The sequence below is a fragment of the Haliotis cracherodii genome, unplaced genomic scaffold (assembly GCF_022045235.1).
Source record: "Haliotis cracherodii isolate W230 unplaced genomic scaffold, xgHalCrac1.p SCAF_10, whole genome shotgun sequence".
Classification (NCBI taxonomy): Eukaryota; Metazoa; Mollusca; class Gastropoda; order Lepetellida; family Haliotidae; genus Haliotis; species Haliotis cracherodii.
Window position 1 is genome coordinate 51712484 of NW_027266265.1, and position 20699 is coordinate 51733182.

Here is a 20699-nt window from a genome sequence, read left to right on the forward strand (position 1 = left end):
ATTTGTACAACATGTTACGCTTGTTAACTGCTGGTTAAATTATTTAAAGTAAAGAGTAACACGCTTCTCGACTGGATGCTGTTTAATCAACAATCATACTAGGGAGGCAACTATGTCCGCTCTAGATATAACGCTTCACAACAGAGCTTATTTCTGAAAAAACATTTTTAACCCGAGATGGAACTTGTCATGGAAATTGTAAAAAAAAAGAAGAGTTTGGAACCTAAGTCCATCTTGTTGCCATGGATAGTAAAAAAAAAGAAAAATTCTAAAATTTCTAAATAGCAAAAGGCACCAGTTCAGCATGTGCCTGACGAACGTGAAAAGTTTCATGAAAAAATATTGAACTGTTTATGAGTTATGCTCCAGAAACGAACCCTACCCTCACAGAACCTAAGTCCATCTTGTTGCCATGTTAACGTAAAAAATAAAAATTTCTAAAATTTCTAAATAGCAAAAGGCACCAGTTCAGCATGTACCTGACAAACGTGAAAAATTCGTGAAAAAATATTGAACGGTTTATGAGTTATGCTCCGGAAACGAACCCTACCCTCACAGAGCCTAAGTCCATCTTGTTGCCATGGTAACGTAAAAAATAAAATTTTCTAAAATTTCTGAATAGCAAAAGGCACCAGTTCAGCATGTACCTGACAGACCTGCAATGTTTGATGAAAGAATATTGAACGGTTTATGAGTTATGCTCCGGAAACGAACCCTACCCTCACAGAACCTAAGTCCATCCTGTTGCCATGGAAACGTAAAAAATAAAAATTTCTAAAACTTCTAAATAGCAAAAGGCACCAGTTCAGCATGTACCTGACAAACTTGCAAAGTTTGATGAAACAATATTGAATGGTTTATGAGTTATACTCCGGAAACGAAACGTGACGGACGGACGGACGGAGCCCGTTTCTATATCCCCGCCAACTTTGTTGGGCGGGGGATAATGATTTACCAGATCAAATATGTGTGGCCGTGACTGGTTGCCGATATGAAGCAGATCCCTGAAGCCCTTGGTGATGACGAGTGCCATCCTCTCCCCCTTCCTCTCCAGCAGGGCGTTGGTCGCTACTGTTGTCCCCATCCGTATCCAGTCTATCAGAGACGTGTCTATTGGGTCGGCTGCAGGACATGGCTTTCTGGTATACTGGAATACATTCATAACTGTGTAAACAATATTGTCATTCTTTAGGTAACAAAAATGGAATCTGAGGGCCCAGGTGAGCTAAAAAACACAATGTCCTGAGGTGTAATTCAATATATCGACAAAAATGTACCATATGCAGAGCTCCAGATAACATTTTGAGCAATTGAGTTGGTACTCCAGGGTTTCTATTTTAATTGGGTTATTACATTTTTCGTTGGGTAACCAATATTATTTTGCTCATCTATTCATAACTCTATTGGGGGGCACGGGTGGCCCAGTCGTCTAAGGCGCCGCGATTCGCTGTGCAGAGTTGCGTCCCTTAGACACGCCAGAAACCTATGATTGTGGGTTCGAATCCCGGTTCGCCCTGATTATGTTTCTAGGTTTGTCAGCACTATACACGTGCTCGTGGGTTTCACCGAAGTGGTAAACGTCTGAGACCTGCATCAGTTCGGGCTTTCCTCCCACATTAAGCTGACACACCGTGATATAACTGGAATAATGTTAAAAGCGGCGTTAAACCCAACTCACTCACTCATCACTCTATTGGGTTTTTCCAAAAATTAGTGAACATTCTAAAATTTAAAAAAATGAAATAATGTTTCAGATGTATATAACTGTTCTAAATATATAGGCTTGACTCGGAAAGTAAATTAGCTCGTAATTGTGTTACTGAAATTAGCTCCTTTGTACGCATGCTGAAATAGCTTAATTGGGTATTTACACATGCTGTTCTTATAAATGTAAGTTTTTCATTTAATGCATGCGCTGCTGTACGCAAGTTAATTGAAAGTAATTGGGTTTTGAATATTTTAGGGGGATATTTTACGCAAATACGCTGCTTATCTGTAGCTCTGTATATGATACTCATTGAACATTTTGAAAGTAGGTCACTGTGGCATTCTACCATCATAAGATTGTCCAGAGCTCCAGGTAAGCTTTTGGTGTTGTGGGTATTTTACCCATGCATTTTAAAATCATTGGGTATCAGTAATTCTATCTGGGTATTCAAATTTCTGTTACCCACTAGTGGGTATCTAAGTTAAATATTTAACAACACTATTCATCTAGTCCCTGCAAACTGGTGTCGTGTATGTTCCAGAGCTTTAAAGGACTCAAAAATACCACGATACTTCCACAAGAAAATGTGATGGCAAATGATCATGATGTAACTGTCATGGTGGGGTTTGGCAAGGTTGACAGAATGCCCGTTTATAATTTCAAAATAAGTTGCTGATTTGCTAATCGAATACGCAGGGTTACTTCACAATATTTTGATGATACGCACAAGTTTTATTTTTGTAGCGTATCTGTAATGTTCGTTGCATATTTGATACGCTTGGATTTTGTTTTACTGCGTATTTCTGCATTTCTGATGCGTATTTTACTCAGATACACAGCTTATCTGGAGCTCTGTTGTCATCAAGTGTCACACATAAGAACTGAAGAACTTTTTAAGCACTAGAATTAACCATCAGGCTTAAAACTATCTAGCATATTAGAGAACCATACTTCATGAATTACCTTCAATATGTGACCGTATCTTAATTACATTAGGTAATTCACAACCTTTCCATGTTGGCAGCCTGCCCAAAGAATAACACATAACAAGTTTCATTGGCCAGCTGTTGTCATACTATAGATATTCCATGAGTTATTGTACATACAATTTTTTCGTCTAGTTTAACCTTGAGGATATACCTTGACATGATTGATCAATGAGTCAAAAAATAAGTCCCAGGGCTATAAAAGAGACATACTTGATATCATATCATTAACATGCCCATTGCATGATCAAACTCATGACAAATACATATATTCGATGACTGGGGCTGCGTAAATATCAGTAAACCTCCATCATAATATTTTAATTTTAACATGTAAGTAGTATAGTACAGAACCCTAGTATTCGGAAGTGGTTCTGGGCATGTGCGAAGAGGGCATGCTGGGTTATGCGTGAGCATCCAAGTTGGCAGCACTTCTGGTTTCGAGAGGCATGCGCCTCCAAGATGGCGGTACGTCCAGTTCCTGCTACGTCCCCCACAGGAGGAAAGGTTACAGAAGGTGTTAAGATACATATAGTAGAATCAGGGACGACGTTGTCACCATTAGAGGAGTGGGTCGAATGGTTGACTCATGCACCATCAGAGTGGATTGAATCATTCACTCGTGCTGACAACAAGTTCAAGCCAGACCCAGAACACCACAAGACACCATGCTACAACTGTAGCTACTTTGGCTGTTGGCCGCCATGCAGCTACTACTGACTCCAACGGCCAAAGTAGCTAGGATGACGTTTCCGTTCCTGGTTCCATTCCCCTTCCCATTCCAGATCCAGCTTTTCAGGGCCACCAAACTCTCCCGAAAGAACACTTTCATTATTGCTTTGCCAACAAACACAAAAAAAGAACCCTCCTCCTCCTCCCTTGTCCTCTCTCTGCTTGCCAACACCCTGATGTCCATGATAGCTTTACTTGCTTCAGTGGAGGATTTTACCCTCTTGGAGTCGCACGCCTCCCGGAACCGTACGTACCGCCATCTTGGATGCGCACACCTCTCGGAATCAGAACTGCCGCCATCTTGGAGGTGCACGCATTACCCAGCATGCCCTCTTCGCGCAAGCGCAGAACCACTTCCGGATACTAGGGTTCTGTACTATACTACTCTTGTAACTTGCTATCATGAGGTATTAAAATTATTACTTATGTTGAATTGTCTAAATGATTTTTTATCATTGAACATGCATATTTAACTTTAGTTCAATTAACATAAGGAAGAGAATATATGGATGTCAACTTCTTTATTATGAGGAACACAACGTTTCAGAGTATAAGCTTACTCCTTCATCAGGTGAACGATGATGAAGCAGTAAGCATATACTCCAAAACGTTGTGTTCCTCAAAATAAAGAAGTTGACATCCATATATTCTCTACCTTATGTGAATCACTTCTAAATGCCTTTCAAAGACCAGTTCAATTAACATTCAACAATTTCAGAAACACTAAACTTATCTGTATGTATTTACAGTCCGTTTGATTCCATCTGAGACCGATGAATTCTCACTAACTCAAAATCTAATAATTTAAAAAAAAACAAAATGTGCACAGCGACATGAATTGTACAGACCAACTCTGATGGTTTGTCTCATAATTTTTGACACCCGAATAAAAAATTGTTGAAACGATCATCATTTTGTTGACATTTTTCGCCATCCCATACCAGGGAGGACCAGTCGCTCATGCAACAGCCAGGTAATGAACAAGCATGTGCACCGTACATGGGGGTCATCTCAAAAGCCGTTTTGGGTGTTCAATCGGAGTCACTGTTGCAGGTTTCTGAAGCAGTGACAGTGCATTTGGAATCAGTGTTGCTGTTGTCCGAATCGCTATCGCCGCTGTCCGAGTCTACCCTGATGATCACTGGCTTGATTGTGGCATGGTCGAATCCACTATGATCTTAATGTCTCTCTATTTCATTCTCAACTTTCTCAACACACTTTTGCCACGTTTCCTGCATCATGGTGTCTATTGATTGTTGAACCAGTTTCTGTACATCCGGCAGTTTGAATGTTGTTTTTTGCCTCGCAACATCCGATTTAATGATACCCCAAATTAGTTCTATTGGGTTTAAATCGCAATGTTATGGCAATCGCAAAACTGAATGGCCATGGTCTTTAAGATACTCGTCAACTTTAAAGACAGGTGTGGTTTTATAAGACTTTATAATATCATACAGAACAGGTTTCGAAGCTTTTTGTGGATACGGTATTGCTTTGTGTGTCAACCATTCTATCATATCGCCCTTCCTACTGTTAGACGTTGGGGCTTTTGTGTTAGGTACCTAAACGCCATGATATGGAGCATTGTCCATGACAACCAGACTCTTGGGCGGCAATACCGGTACCAGTTGAGTATTAATCCATTCTAGGAATACCGCTCCGTTCATTTTGGTATGATAGTCTCGGTTGTCTTTAGATTTTGCCTTGAAGACTAGCGAACAGCTTGGTAGGAATCCCCGACTCTTGCAGCCAGCATGGAGCACAATAAGCCGCTCACCCTTGCCAAGTGGCAGTTTCCTGGCACAGAAATCAGAAGAGGAGCTAGGGAACCATTGTGTTCCTGTGGTATGGAAAGCGTTTACCCACGTTTTGTCCAAGTATACAGGCTCATAACCCTCATAAGGTTTTTCACGTATTGTGCGTAGGAAATGGTTCCTTAGTCGAACAATATCAGACCTCTCGCATAATGCATGTCTATTTTCGGAGCCTACTTTGTTTAAACGGAAACCAAATTGGTGTAGCAATTGCCATAACTGATATTTTGAAATGGTCAAAGAATGATTTGTCTCCATATATTTTTTAAGAGTACGGAGAGAGACACAGATATTTTGTTTATACAGAGTCTTAATGGCGTTTCTAACCATCTCTTGTTGAAATGAATCGATTTTAACACATCGCTTGGGTTTAGAGATGGTCCCTTAAGGTGTGTCACTGCAGGTTGAATCAGTACACTTTTTTAACTTAGTTTTTAACTTCCCTTCTGTTATCCAACTGGACGTGCAGTTCGTAAACGATTCTTTTTCAAAGCATATTGTGGTCTACCTCTTTCACATTCATTTTTAAAAAATTTATAGACAGTGCAAATATTTGACTTGGCGTCGAGTGATGTTCTCATTGTTTCAGGTATAGCAATCACGCATCTATGGTTTGCTCAGCAAGCCTTACGTCACTTTCGCACATGAAACTCGCCCACCTGGCTGTTCTGAGCGACTGGTCCTCCCTGGTATGGGATAGTGAAAAATGTCGACAATATGATGATCGTTTGTTGAACAATTTTTTTATTCAGTTGTGCAAAATTTTGGTTTGGCTACAATTATTAGATTTTGAGTTAGTGAGCAATTCATCAGTCTCAAATGGAATCAAACGGACTGTAGGTATGTATAGATTTTCATAAGACACATAAAACAAACTAAAATCATTTGTAATGACGGTTACATCTCATGTACATCTGTTTATGCTTACGCACAAATACTTTGTGATAGGTTCCTACCTGACAGCAGCTGTTGCAATATGAAACGACATATTTTGACAAAATTACTGAAAGGCTATCATAACAGCATTTATAAGGCCAATTACATTGCTCATTGACATATTGATGTATAACTTGTCTCTTTAATATGTCAAAGCTATAGCTGTAACAGCTGGTTTATTTGCAGTATCGATTATTTTGTGTAATTAATGATAAAGTGAAGAGGAAAAGCAGAGATGTCTTTTCTGTTAGACTTGTTCATAGCATGTCATCGATCTCAACTGCGTAGATCGATGTTCATAATGTCAATCACTGGATTGGCTGGTCCAGACTTGATTATTTTACAGACCACCGTCATATAGATGGAATATTGCTGAGTGTGGCGTTAAACAACAAACAAACAAACAAAAACATAGCTGTGTTCTTGCCAGTGTTTGTAGAGTTACAAAGCTGATCTTTTTCGTGCCTCAAGGCTCAACTTTTCATGAACTTTTCATGCTTAAAACACCATTTAACCTTAAATGGGCCCCATCTGCTTCATACACGTATTTCAGCATTCGTCTTCTAACACAATCAATGATGTACATAAATGTGGACATTATGAAACGTCTTTAAATCTAGAGGGTCAATACATCTTATTGCTCTAAATTTATTTGTTCACCAATTCAACTCAACACCCTTAATTTAAACATATGTGAACAGCACGACACATCCCCAAACGAGCCTCAATAAGTTTTGGACCATAGTCACCTCTTCTAGGATGCGCCTGATGCCTTCCCTTGGTGCGTCATCGTAATTGGCGGGGTCCTCCGACAGCAGCTTCAACACCCGAATCTCATTATTCGGGCATCGGGCCCAGACGTCAGTGAAAGTGCCCCCACGATCAATGGCAAATTGGAACAGTGACGACATTGATACTTCGTCAGCCATATTGTCAGGTACCAATAGGTACTTGAATAGTTACCTCCCCTTATTCATATTCAGTGCAGGTGACAGAATCGTGTCAAGCGTTCAAAATACATGCGTTGTAGTCGTCAAAGGCTCCGTGCACGAACTCACCTGATAAGATGTGTGTTTGTAAACATATATTTTTGTAATGTTTTGTTTGAGTAAGATGACAATAACGAATGCAAAACTCGTGTACGGTTATATTTGAGAATGTGTTTACGAGTGTATGTAAAATCGTTAGGTGTTACGGTAGGCATGGGTTGCTGAAGACCTATTCTACCCCGGATCTTCATGGGTCTAATCGTTAGATGTTTCGATGTAATCATCAGATATTTCGGGTACAGTATTCATTGCAAAAAATTCATGTAATATGTTTATGAATTTATGTATGTATGGGAATGTATGAAACATGAGGGAAATGATAACGAATATATAGTGAATATATGTTACACAAGCCATGCATGGCAATGTAATCTTCAGACTTGTTTGTTTATTTATTGATTAACGCCGCTATCAGCAATATTCCAGCTATATGATAGCGGTCAGTAAATAATCGAGTCTGAACCGGAAAATCCATTGAGGAGCATCATGACAAGATGACATCATGAGCATCGATCCACTCATTTGGGATTTCGATGACATGCATCAACCATGCAAATCAACGAGCCAGACCACCCTATCCCGTTAGTCGCCTCTTACGACAAGCGTAGTTGCCACTATATGTTCTTCACAGCCACTGTAACCACCTTGATTATTGAGGCTATCTACTAGATCCATGTTGCTTCAATGTAAGGCACTGGTATGGTTCGCACTACATTCATGCACTGGTAATGTTCGCACAACATTCAGGCACTGGTAAGGTTCGCACAACATTCAGGCACTAGTAAGGTTCGCACAACATTCATGCACTGGTAAAGTTCGCACAACATTCATGCACTAGTAAGGTTTGCACAACATTCAGGCACTGGTAAGGTTCGCTCAACATTCAGGCACTAGTAAGGTTCGCACAACATTCATGCACTGGTATGGTTTCGCACAACATTCATGCATTGGTATGGTTCGCACATCATTCATGCACTGGAAAGGTTCGCACAACATTCATGCAGGCACTAGTAAGGTTCGCACAACATTCATGCACTAGTAAGGTTTGCACAACATTCAGGCACTGGTAAGGTTCGCTCAACATTCAGGCACTAGTAAGGTTCGCACAACATTCATGCACTGGTATGGTTTCGCACAACATTCACGCACTGGTAAGGTTCGCACAACATTCATGCACTGGTAAGGTTCGCACAACATTCATGCAGGCACTGGTAAGGTTCGCACAACATTCATGCACTGGTATGGTTTCGCACAACATTCACGCACTGGTAAGGTTCGCACAACATTCATGCACTGGTAAGGTTCGCACAACATTCATGCACTGGTAAGGTTCGCACAACATTCATGCACTGGTAAGGTTCGCACAACATTCATGCACTAGTAAGGTTCGCACAACATTCAGGCACTGGTACCTAGGTTCGCACAACATTCAGGCACTGGTAAGGTTCGCACAACATTCATGCACTGGTATGGTTCGCACAACATTCATGCACTGGTAAAGTTCGCACAACATTCATGCACTGGTGAAGTTCGCACAACATTCAGACTAGTAAGGTTCGCACAACATTCATGCACTAGTAAGGTTCGCACAACATTCATGCAGGCACTGGTAAGGTTCGCACAACTTTCAGGCACTGGTAAGGTTCGCACAACATTCATGCACTAGTAATGTTTGCACAACATTCATGCACTGGTAAGGTTCACTCAACATTCATGCACTGATAAGGTGCGCACAACATTCATGCACTAGTAAGGTTCGCACAACATTCATGCACTGGTAAGGTTCGCACAACATTCATGCACTAGTAAGGTTCGCTCAACATTCAGGCACTGGTAGCTAGGTTCGCACAACATTCAGGCACAAGTAAGGTTCGCACAACATTCATGCACTGGTAAGGTTTGCACAACATTCATGCACTAGTAAGGTTCGCACAACATTCAGGCACTGGTACCTAGGTTCGCACAACATTCAGGCACTGGTAAGGTTCGCACAACATTCATGCACTGGTATGGTTCGCACAACATTCATGCACTGGTAAAGTTCGCACAACATTCATGCACTGGTGAAGTTCGCACAACATTCAGACTAGTAAGGTTCGCACAACATTCATGCACTAGTAAGGTTCGCACAACATTCATGCAGGCACTGGTAAGGTTCGCACAACTTTCAGGCACTGGTAAGGTTCGCACAACATTCATGCACTAGTAATGTTTGCACAACATTCATGCACTGGTAAGGTTCACTCAACATTCATGCACTGATAAGGTGCGCACAACATTCATGCACTAGTAAGGTTCGCACAACATTCATGCACTGGTAAGGTTCGCACAACATTCATGCACTAGTAAGGTTCGCTCAACATTCAGGCACTGGTAGCTAGGTTCGCACAACATTCATGCAGGCACAAGTAAGGTTCGCACAACATTCATGCACTGGTAAGGTTTGCACAACATTCACACACTGGTAGATAGGTTCACACAACATTCAGGCGCTGGTAGCTAGGTTCGCACAATATTCAGGCGCTGGTAAGATTCGCACAACATTCATGCACTGGTATGGTTCACACAACATTCATGCACTGGTATGGTTCGCACAACATTCATGCACTGGTAAGGTTCACACAACATTCATGCACTGGTATGGTTCGCACAAAATTCATGCACTGGTATGGTTCGCACAACATTCATGCACTGGTAAGGTTCGCACAACATTCATGCACTGGTATGGTTCGCACAACATTCATGCACTGGTAAGGGTTCGCACAACATTCAGGCACTGGTAAGGGTTCGCACAACATTCAGGCACTGGTAAGGTTCGCACAACATTCATGCACTGGTAAGGTTCGCACAACATTCATGCATTGGTATGGTTCGCACAACATTCATGCACTGGAAAGGTTCGCACAACATTCATGCAGGCACTAGTAAGGTTCGCACAACATTCATGCACTGGTAAGGTTCGCTCAACATTCAGGCACAGGTAGCTAGGTTCGCACAACATTCATGCACTGGTAAGGTTCGCACAACATTCATGCACTGGTAAGGTTCGCACAACATTCATGCACTGGTAAGGTTCGCACAACATTCATGCATTCGTAATGTTCGCACAACATTCATGCACTAGTAAGGTTCGCACAACATTCATGCACTGGTATGGTTCGCACAACATTCATGCACTGGTAATGTTCACACAACATTCATGCACTGGTATGGTTCGCACAATATTCATGCACTGGTAAGGGTTCGCACAACATTCATGCACTGGTAAGGTTCGCACAACATTCATGCACTGGTAAAGTTCGCACAACATTCAGACTAGTAAGGTTCGCACAACATTCATGCACTGGTAAGGTTCGCTCAACATTCAGGCACTAGTAAGGTTCGCACAACATTCATGCACTGGTAAGGTTCGCACAACATTCATGCACTGGTAAGGTTCGCTCAACATTCAGACACTGGTAGCTAGGTTCGCACAACATTCATGCACTAGTAAGGTTCGCACAACATTCATGCACTTGTAAGGTTCGCACAACATTCATGCACTAGTAAGGTTCGCACAACATTCATACACTGGTAAGGTTCGCACAACATTCAGGCACTGGTAGCTAGGTCCGCACAACATTCAGACACTAGTAAGGTTCGCACAACATTTATACACGGCAGGGCTCACTTCATTGTTTGACTTTAACAGACATGTGTCAGTACCGCGACACATTACCTCACGAGAGATGGGGTATACAGTGTATATACAATACACAGTACAAGCCTGTGAAGTACTGACTGTGACTTAGAATTGGTTTAATTTTCAACGCCACACTCAGACATGTTCGTGCATAACATAACCATACAACCGAGTCTAGACCAGGCAGTCTTGGGACTTAATGCGCTTAATTATGTTGTCTGAAGAGATAACTTTGACGATAGTGTATGTTCTGACATGTTTAATTCATTTTAATAAATATATTTTACATCATATATAATATATACATTAATATGTTTAGCATTAAGGGGTATAACATATCAATAAATGTATTGTACCCAAGCCATGCATTCATAAGGCTGCGATAATATAGCACATGCCGCGCCATGCAGTATGCATGGTGTTAACGTAAGTATGTCGTGTGTTATTTAGAGAATATCCTGCGAGCGAGGAAATACTGATTGTCTGTACCCAGTGAATTATTTTTTTTTGTATGTTCAGTTACAACAGCACAGTAACATACACCACAGGAACATGTAACTAATAATAATAACAAACAAACTCACAAACGAGGCCGAACGTCTTCGGCCTCGTCTACGAGTTTGTTTGTTGTTATAATCATTAGTTACACCAGAGACCATATAATAGATGGCCTCTGGTTACACGTTTCTGTGCATACACACTCCGGCGCAACGATGACTTAGCATTGAAGCACGCCAACAAGCTTATTTGCATATCACGTGATCGGACTTTCCTCGTTTGTAAACAAATGCGCGTATTCTGAAATTAGAGTAGACTGATTAAAAGCAGAGACCATCTATTATATGGTCTCTGTTAAAAGCAAGCCTTTCAGTGCATTCTACATATTTTTTGCATAATTATATAGATATGCTGAGTACTTCGTCTGCAACAGTGAGAAGCACAACAGTATATCTTTACAAATGAAAGTGACCGTATCGCTAGCTCGTCATAGGGGTTCGATTATAGCGCGTGCCCATGTAAACAAAGGATACATACGTAAATGGAAATTGTTTATCACGCGTTAGGATATATCCTTATTGGATCTTAATCATATTCTTTAAGAGGTAGGTGTAGAGTTTCTCAAATTGATATGGATTACAGAAAATATGTAATTTGTTGAATGGACTGTGTAAGATGTGACGAATCGTTTGGTAATTGATAAATATAGCCATTTGATTTTTTAAAATTAAATCATGGATTTGTCGCAGTGCTCGGCTTGAAGGATAGGGTTAGGCGCGTAAGTAATTGAAGCTCCTTTACAATCATTGTCCTAGTAGGGGAGGTCACTCTTAAAGTAAGTGCTAGCACATGTTCATAACAACATGGCGGGCTTAGAACTTCTGTCTGATCAGGGCTTTCGAATTGATGGGCGTAGACCGCATGAGTTACGAAAGATCCAATGTCGGCTAGGGGTTTTCAAGCAAGCAGATGGTTCAGCGTATATTGAGCAGGGAAATACGAAGGTTTTAGCAACAGTATACGGCCCACACGAGGTAACCGGCTAACTGGCACTTCAGGAACAAGAGACACTTAAATCCCGATGTGCTACTTTCCAATTGCAAAGCCAGGAAAGACTTCCGCCCGTATCCCCCCTCCAAAATTTGTATATGTATGCATAGCCGCCCAATCGTTTTAGCTAGGCTTATATATATATTTGAGGGGGGATTCGGGTGTAAGTCGTACCAACAGGTCTTGGAGGATTGCATACCTAGACATTTGCTAGACACAACAATCTCACACATGACACCCCTCTCCCACGGCCCTGCATTTAGTGCTCCAAGGAATAAGTTATTCTACTTTCAAACATGATATACGAGTTACATTTAGTAAGCACACACAGAATTATAAACTGACTCAATGTTATCACATTTTCTTAATCATGAATGTTAAGTAAAATTTATGTTTGTGTTAACATGATAAACTCCATATTGTGACATATTTCTTTCTTTATTTTATTTTCTATAGCATAAATCTGTAAACGATAACAATTTTAAGGTGTGGCCTTACATAAGATGATGGTGTATAACGACAAACAAAACAAACTTTGTTCTATTTCAGATTAGAGGCAGTAGAGGAAGAGCCTTACATGACAAGGTTCTGGTGAACTGTCAGTACAGCATGGCCACCTTCAGCACCGGGGAGAGGAAGACACGCCCCAGGGGTGACCGCAAGTCCCAAGAGATGACCATGCACCTCCGACAGACCTTTGATGCAGCTATTATGACCAGCCTCTATCCTCGATCACAGATTGATATTTTCGTGGAGGTAAGACAACCATATTCCTTTGTTTACGAATTAGAGTGACCAGAGCCAAATGTGCAATCTAATAATTCATAATGGAAAAGTTTTCATGTGTCATTTACAAGCAGAACAAGCCAAGAAATTAAGGTAAATAAAAATTGAAACAATAAAATACACAATGATCTATTACAATATAGTTAGTATATACAGTTGGTCTGCGGCCTCCCCTTCAGACGGCCACCTCGAGTCAGGTCAACATTGACCTCATCAAGAATAACTACCATATTCGACGTAATAAGCGCTGAGGGGGCTCTCAAGATTAGAAATAGGGGGCTCTTATTAGAATATTACTTTGGTGAAAAAAAACAGAGTTGAAAGATTAATTTTGTGGTTTATGCTGACAGCCTGAAATGTTTATGTACGACAGATATTATTTTCCAGAATTTGATTGCCCATAATTAAGGGTGCATATAGCACATGAGTGCATATTATACGCGAAAAAATAAGTCTTGTGAACATTGATCAATCGGAAGGGGTGCCAATTGGGATTGTTCACTAGCCAATATATTAGCAAATATCGTGGGCCGTGGGCGCTTATTAGAGCAGGGCGCTTATTACGTCAAATACGGTATTTGTATAATGTATTTTTCAATTGATAATTCCAACCTTCTGTTGAGGAATTAAATAAGAGTCTTGTAAAAATTGGCTCTTGGCAGGTTCTTCAGTCCGACGGCGGCAACTACTGCGCTAGTGTGAACGCCTCAACGCTTGCGCTCATAGATGCTGGCATTCCCATGAAGGACTATGTGTGTGCATGCTCTGCAGGCTTCGTGAACGATTCCCCGCTAGTCGACATCAGCTACCTGGAGGAGTCATCGGGTGGGCCGGAGCTGATTGTCGCCACCTTGCCTCAGTCAGAGCAGATTGTGTTTCTAGAGATGAACTCCCGGCTTCACGAGGACAACCTCAACAAGGTCCTAGACCAGGCCATGAAGGGTTGTAAGGACATCTACCAGGTGCTCAATACAGCTGTCCGAGAACACGTCAGTAGCACGGTCACATCACTCGGCTGGGAGACTTGACGATGCCACTTTATTGTACATGTTTGTCATATTTTTGTAAATAATTAGTATCTGACTTGAACATTATGTTTTTCTTGTTTATGACGCTTTTATTGGGCAAAGGGTGGCCAGCAGATTAAATTCTTGTCTTTGAATGCTGCCAGCCTACCGAAAGTTGAGTTAATGCGCAGAGCCTTTAATGACGAGAACCTTGTGTTGTGCCGTCCTGTGATCTAAGGTGGTTATTATCTCCTGTCACAAAGTGGAAGTGGGTTATTGGAATGGGTGTTATGTGTCGGTCCTTCTGTCACGTTTAATTTCCGGAGCAGAACTAAAAAATATATGAGAGATATCTTAACCAATCTTGGGAAATAGATAGGTCTAGTGGTAAACTGGTGCCTTTTGATAGTTTGGGATTTTTGAAAAAAATATCCTGACTTTGTTTCAGGTTAAGCTCAGGTTGAGAACTAAGTGCTAATATCTCGTCATCAGGCATACACCACTGTGTACAAATTAGAGATTAAAGTAAAGTATCTTTTTAAAGTGACTATCCATGATCATGTCATGTTTGACAGTTTTCTATACAATCAGATCTATTTGATAGTCAGCTAATATATAATTGCACAAACATTTAACATTGTTACAATTGTGACATTGTGTTCAAATTAGATATCTTTATATGATGTGTAATAGACCAGAGAGGTGGTATATGGGTAAATACGGTAAAAGATGGATAAGCACAAGTAACATTTAAAGTTTCCTCATAACAGACATACTCTCAATTTACACAGTGAAACGAGCATTTCTGGCTATGCTTCAGCACTATTGACAGCCGCAGCTGTATCTTGAGGTCAAATACAAACGATGTGTTCAATGTGACAAAACATAGCAACACATCAGGTTATTAGGCATACCACTTAATGACCGTAATCTCATAAGGATGCATGCAATGGTGAAACATGACACAGGCGAACAGGTGGTCATATATATATTTCTATTGTGTAATGTACATGTGTATTAGAATAATAGCCAATTTTATATCAACTATTTTGTTCCCTCTTAAAACATATTTGTGATCGACCATTTGATTTTATATTCTATGGAGAGAAGAAAATTGTCCAAGAATATGCTCTAAAATTGTAATTATGCTTCAGACTGTTGTACAAAAGAAATTACCTCAATAATTGTTGCAAAATGTTTTTTATTTTTAACAAAATAAGGCAAAATTACAAAAAAATATCTGGTTTTGCAGCTGTATCGGACAAAATATCTACTCTCCATACCAGAATATGAAATGGTCCGCCCTAAATACACGGCCAACCGCTTAACCCCCAAGGCCAATAAGATGAACGTCATACCCATCGCCTCAGCCGTACATGCAGTACATTGTATTTGAATTCATATCAACTTTTCTCCCTACGAAAGTGCCATGCTATACACAGCCAACAAATTAACTCTCTAAAGCCAACGGGATGAACGTCTTACAAAAGAATCTGACGCCTTCAACCGTTTTCATGACCTGACCAATTTGAACTGGATGAATGTAGTTAAAGTTCTTGTGGAACTGTTGTCGCAGAGCACTGCCTTCTCCACGGGTCACATGGTGACCATCCAGGTAATAAACACTCCGCTGGTCTTCAATCCCACTGATGGCCGTGGGGATCGTTATCTCGGCCGGCAGACCGTATCTTGTAAGAAGACGCGCAAAGAACAGGAACTCTGACTTGTAGCTCTGTGGCACGTAGACGATGTCGGAGACTTGAGACAGGTAGATGTCGTCACTGGCGTAGTTACGGTTGTCACCGAGTCTTCTCTTGAATGTGGTGTACATCGTCTTGTTTGTCCGTTCCAGGTCTATCATGGCTTTCATAAATGACTTTGAGTTAGTCCTGCAACACAGTATAGGAACAGTATAATTTAGTGACCCATCCATAACTATGTTGTTTGAAATAAGCCAATTTATTCATAATAACAGAACAACACCGGACAATATGCTAGCATATGATGGGCCAGATCTATACCAAAACATCCGGGACATCGTCAGGGGTCGTCACCGATACTTACTTCCCTGTTAATATCTGTTCCCATGTACCTTTCTTTTATGGCATATTACTTTCTGTTTTCGCTTTTGCACCCCTGAAGAGGTGAGGTGAAATTGGGCTTAACGTCGCGTCTAAGATTATTGCACTTATATAGCGACGTGCATGCACGTGTATGTGTGTGACTGCTTGTACTAGTCCGGACTGATGCCGATTTATAGTGCTAGCCCACTGAGATACCATGCCGCAGTTTAACATGAATACCCCACTCAGACACAGTATACTGACTCCGAGCCGACCAGTCCTTGTTTTAGCCCCTTAATGCCGAGCGCAAGACAGGGTAACAACAAGTACCATCTTTTAACGTCTTTTGGTATGACGCAGCCGGGGATCGAACCCCGGACCTACCACTAGACCACGGAGGCGGTCGCACCCCTGAAGATTCCGGGTCAGAATAGGAACCCAGCAATCGTGCTTGTTACAGCTCAGTTATAAGGATTGGGTGGCTACAATGTTTGACCTGGCCCACTGTGTGTCATCATACCCCGACAGAGGTTTGCCTGGCCAAAGGTTTGATCATTTATATGCCTCGTGGTGTAGCTGCAGTGCTGCTAAATGTGCATGAGTTAAATCAACCTTCACTCTTTGCCCCGTGGTCTAGAGGTAGTGCGTCCACCCTGAGAGCTAATGGTTCGGGGTTCGATCTCCGGTCGTTTCATACTAAAAGATGGTATTTGTTGTTACCCTGGCGCTCGGCATTAAGGGGCTAAATTAAGAACTGGTCGGCTCGGAGTCTGTTAAACTGCGCAATGGTATCGCAGTGTGCTAGCACTATAAAATCGCATTAGTCCGGACTAGTACAAGCAACCACACGCACACATACACACGTGCATGCGCGTTGCAATATAAGTGCGATAATCTTGAACGCGACGGTAAACCCCATTTCACCTCACCTAACCCTGTGGGGATTCCGGGTTAGCATAGGTCCGAATCAATCCTTTACGGGGCGCACTCATATAGTTGTAATATTGGTGAGTGCGGCGTTAAGCAAGAACTAACAGTACTTACCTGGACTGATACCGGACACGAGGGCTGCTTGTCCTTTTAGACACAGGCTGGATGAACCAGATCTTGTCCCGAGGCAGCACACCGAGCGTCCAAACATGGAGGAGAGTGTCGTCGGACACCATCAGATACCCACCAGCCCTGTAGTTCATCTCCATTGTTTTGATTAAACACTTTTGGGCAAACGCACCCTTGTGCACGTCCATTTCTACGATCGTCACCTTCTCCGTCGATGTTTTATAGATCTTATTAAACTTAGCGCCACAGTAAACGATGTGTGTGAACTGGAATCCGTACAGAGCTTCGTACGTTCTGATATTGTCATAATGGGTTGGATCCCTGAGGATGACAACCAGTACAATGTCATTGAAAGTCGTATGGATTCCATGGGGTGGTCTGATGTCCAGTCTTGGACATAGTTTGTTCACCTTTGCCAAGTGGTGATGCAGGAGCTCACTGGACGCGGTGATGTCCACGCCAGGTGGGACTTGAACTTCTGGCACAAACTGGACATTGGTCAGGGAAGATGTCCGCCGCTTCCCATGCCTTTTTCGTGTGTGCTGCTTTCGCCTGGAATATGGGATCCGCTTAGGCTCTTTGTAACCCATTGTCTTTAGATCTTGCAGCCAGTGACGAATGATTTCAGCATCTGCTTTTCTCCAAAACTTTTCTCTTGCCATCTCGTCAGACAGCGCTATCACACAGTCAAAGAAGGAGTCACGGGGATTGCAGTTCCAATTTCTGAGAAATTCAAGCAGTGTCTCTGATTTGAAGTACATATCATGCTCCAAGATCGCATCGGCTAAGTTCGTTTCGTTATTGTGTTCCTGGAAACTGTTCGGGGGGAAGAAGCCAGTGCCCCCTCCCATCTCCCAAAGGAGTCTCTGTGCCCAATAACCCCGCCAGATGTCACTGACGAAGCTTGGTATGGTCGTGGGTAGCAGAAGAGCCCAGAAAGCATCATAGGTAAACAGAGTGTTATAGGAATTGAGCGTGGAGAACACGCCACTCGGAACAAACGCAGGTGGTGCTACGGCGTCAAACGTTATGTTCGGAGCTAAATGTTTCCTTGTGCGTGTGAGCTGAACGATTGCGTCAACCTCAGGACTGCCGTTAACGAGCCCCTGCTGTATAGATGGAGTCGTCCAGTCGTCGAGGATGTAGCTAAGAGAGGCGTTGTCCCCGACCGAGCTGAGGGGGTACCCGCGAGGCCATAACGTTGGCTGTCCAAAGTGATTATAAGGATTGAACAAATTGATGCCGTCATAAAGCAAGCCTGTCGTGTTTGGTGTGAGGATAAACTCTGTGAGGTTCCTGGTTGGCCGGTGGTACTCGTCAGTCTCGTAAATGACCCTGGCGCCGTGGGCGATGGCGTACAGGTAACCGATGTTCTTCCTGGCGTAGCTGTCCTTCGGGAGATGTGGAGCCGTGCTGAACCCAAGGAGGGTCTGGTCCTTGGGGCCCAGGTATACACAGTCCTTGTGTCTGTAACATATACCATATCAATCAACTCTCCGTCCATGTGTTGAACTTACCTCAGTGAGTTGGCTTCTGTGGCGCTTTAAACAGCATTTCTATCATGTCAAGGCATGTCAGCTTAATGCTAGACAAGACCAAATCCAGTAAGGCCTTTCACTCGGTGGAATCCACGAGATCGATTTTGTGACAAACCAAGAATTGTGATCTTGTTGAGTCTGGGTCTAGATTTTCGAAACGATGTAAGTCAGATTAATTTTACTTACGTTCAAAGAAACGATATCTTAAGTTTAAAGTAAGATGCATTTTCGAAACTATCTTAAATCGGTCGCAGGATTATGCACACCGAATGCATGCACTATGACCTAACCTTAAGGTACGCGTGCTCAAATTTAGTAAATGAAGGTATTCTTCTCTGTAGAAGTTCTTACCTGTTCGTACCTACATCAGAGAATAACCCATACGTGTCCATTCCATTCTATTATGATTGTATATACAAACTAGCATAGAATGGAGATATGACACACTGAATAATCGAGAGTAGCCCACTATAACGTGAACTACGTCATATACTTGCGACCTCCGCAACGCGGACCACGTCATATACTTACCACTGCAACGCGAACTACGTCATATACTTACGACCTAATCAACGTGGACGACGTCATATACTTACGACCTCTTCAATGTCGACGACGTCATATGCTCACGACCACTGCAACGTGGACTACGACATATACGTTAGCCCTCTGCGACGTGGACAACGCCATATACTTACGACCACTGTAACGTTGTCTACATCATATACTTACGACCACTCAGACGGAGATTTTCTGTCGCCGACGACTACGACCTTCCATCCAGGTATTTGTGCTAGAAACTTGACGTTGTCGTTGGGCGTAGCGGTTGCAGTTGTCACTATCCACTTATCGCTGTACTTGCCGTTCAGGATTCTGCCGCTTTAAGAAAAGTAAAAACATTCAGGGAACAGATCAAAATGATAAACACAGAAAATATCTTTCCACTGCATAAATGTTATCAATAGAAATCGTTGAGCAACACCAACTCATAGATATAACCACGATAACAAAAGCTTGACGAGTCAGTACATATAAACAAATGACCACGAGATTAATTTAATGACAGTAAATCTAAATGACTATTTTGTAAAGACTATTGAGTTCTGCGTGAACGATTTTATTCAGCACATTTTATTCGTATATCAAGACAATTAATTTCAGAAAAATACGCACATATAATTTGTGTCATGAGTATTTACCAATTTAAGGATGCATGAAAATCCTCCACTTACAAGTCCGAGAGACGGCTCATATCTCCAGTACTGGTGTGGTCGTGGTAATTCCCTTGGCCATAATGCGTGGCAAAATTGTATAATGCCAGAATCATTGACCCAAACAAGCTTGCTAAGGGAGACATTTTCTGCGACCATCACCCCAACTTCATCCACGGTTTAATGCGTTGTGAGATTATCTTAGCTAAACTGTCACGCCTCGGAGTTAATCCCCGTCGTGGTGGTGATGAGACGTTAACGCTGGAGGCCGCTGTCGTGGACCGGGAAGTGCCCAGCTTTACAGTGGACAACATGCTGACACATGGCGAGCGTTGTTTTTGTTTGCTGGTTGCACATTATAGATAAAAAAACCCATTAATGTGTGTTTACAGGCCTTTTTGTATATGAAATAATTCAGTCTGGATCAATTCCTCATACTTCTTACTGTGAAGCAAGAAATGTGGCCTATCGCCATCCTGGCAAGATGGCGACGATAAACAAAAGGTAAATCAATAAATGTGACGCAACGCAGAAACTACCACGAACAAGTCTGTAATTAGGCATTTTTTATACCCATAGG

General features: G+C 42.0%; 3 protein-coding genes across 3 annotated transcripts in view; 1 reads left to right on the forward strand and 2 right to left on the reverse strand.

Moving 5' to 3' along the window:
* LOC139454512 (5-oxoprolinase-like) overlaps positions 1–7106 on the reverse strand; it is a 47916-nt gene extending 40810 nt beyond the window's left edge. Inside the window, 2 exon segments of the mRNA XM_071236266.1 lie at positions 956–1147; positions 6926–7106. Coding sequence (XP_071092367.1) covers positions 956–1147; positions 6926–7105 — 372 coding nt within the window. The 5' untranslated portion in view covers position 7106.
* A 5149-nt stretch (positions 7107–12255) lies between these two features.
* On the forward strand, positions 12256–14304 carry LOC139452260 (exosome complex component RRP41-like). Its single transcript, XM_071233663.1, has 3 exons — positions 12256–12439; positions 13005–13211; positions 13904–14304. The coding sequence occupies exons 1-3, from the start codon at positions 12269–12271 to the stop codon at positions 14267–14269; spliced, it is 744 nt and encodes a 247-aa protein (XP_071089764.1). The 5' UTR covers positions 12256–12268; the 3' UTR covers positions 14270–14304.
* A 1270-nt stretch (positions 14305–15574) lies between these two features.
* LOC139452269 (uncharacterized) lies at positions 15575–20365 on the reverse strand. Its single transcript, XM_071233675.1, has 4 exons — positions 20141–20365; positions 19641–19787; positions 17356–18837; positions 15575–16137 (listed from the first exon to the last, which is right to left on the reverse strand). The coding sequence occupies exons 1-4, from the start codon at positions 20263–20265 to the stop codon at positions 15699–15701; spliced, it is 2193 nt and encodes a 730-aa protein (XP_071089776.1). The 5' UTR covers positions 20266–20365; the 3' UTR covers positions 15575–15698.
* Between the last annotated feature and the right edge of the window lie 334 nt (positions 20366–20699).

Bases quoted from the DNA above. Each gene is read 5' to 3' on its own strand.
- LOC139452260 (XM_071233663.1), top strand. From the start codon at position 12,269: ATGGCGGGCTTAGAACTTCTGTCTGATCAGGGCTTTCGAATTGATGGG. The intron at 12,440-13,004 runs GTAACCGGCTAA...GTTCTATTTCAG, and splicing joins CAGTATACGGCCCACACGAG to ATTAGAGGCAGTAGAGGAAG. The intron at 13,212-13,903 runs GTAAGACAACCA...GGCTCTTGGCAG, and splicing joins AGATTGATATTTTCGTGGAG to GTTCTTCAGTCCGACGGCGG.
- LOC139452269 (XM_071233675.1), bottom strand. From the start codon at position 20,265: ATGTCTCCCTTAGCAAGCTTGTTTGGGTCAATGATTCTGGCATTATAC. The intron at 18,838-19,640 runs GTAAGTATATGA...TATATGTTACAG, and splicing joins AAATCTCCGTCTGAGTGGTC to ACACAAGGACTGTGTATACC. The intron at 16,138-17,355 runs GTAAGTACTGTT...ACTGTGTTGCAG, and splicing joins CGTGTCCGGTATCAGTCCAG to GACTAACTCAAAGTCATTTA.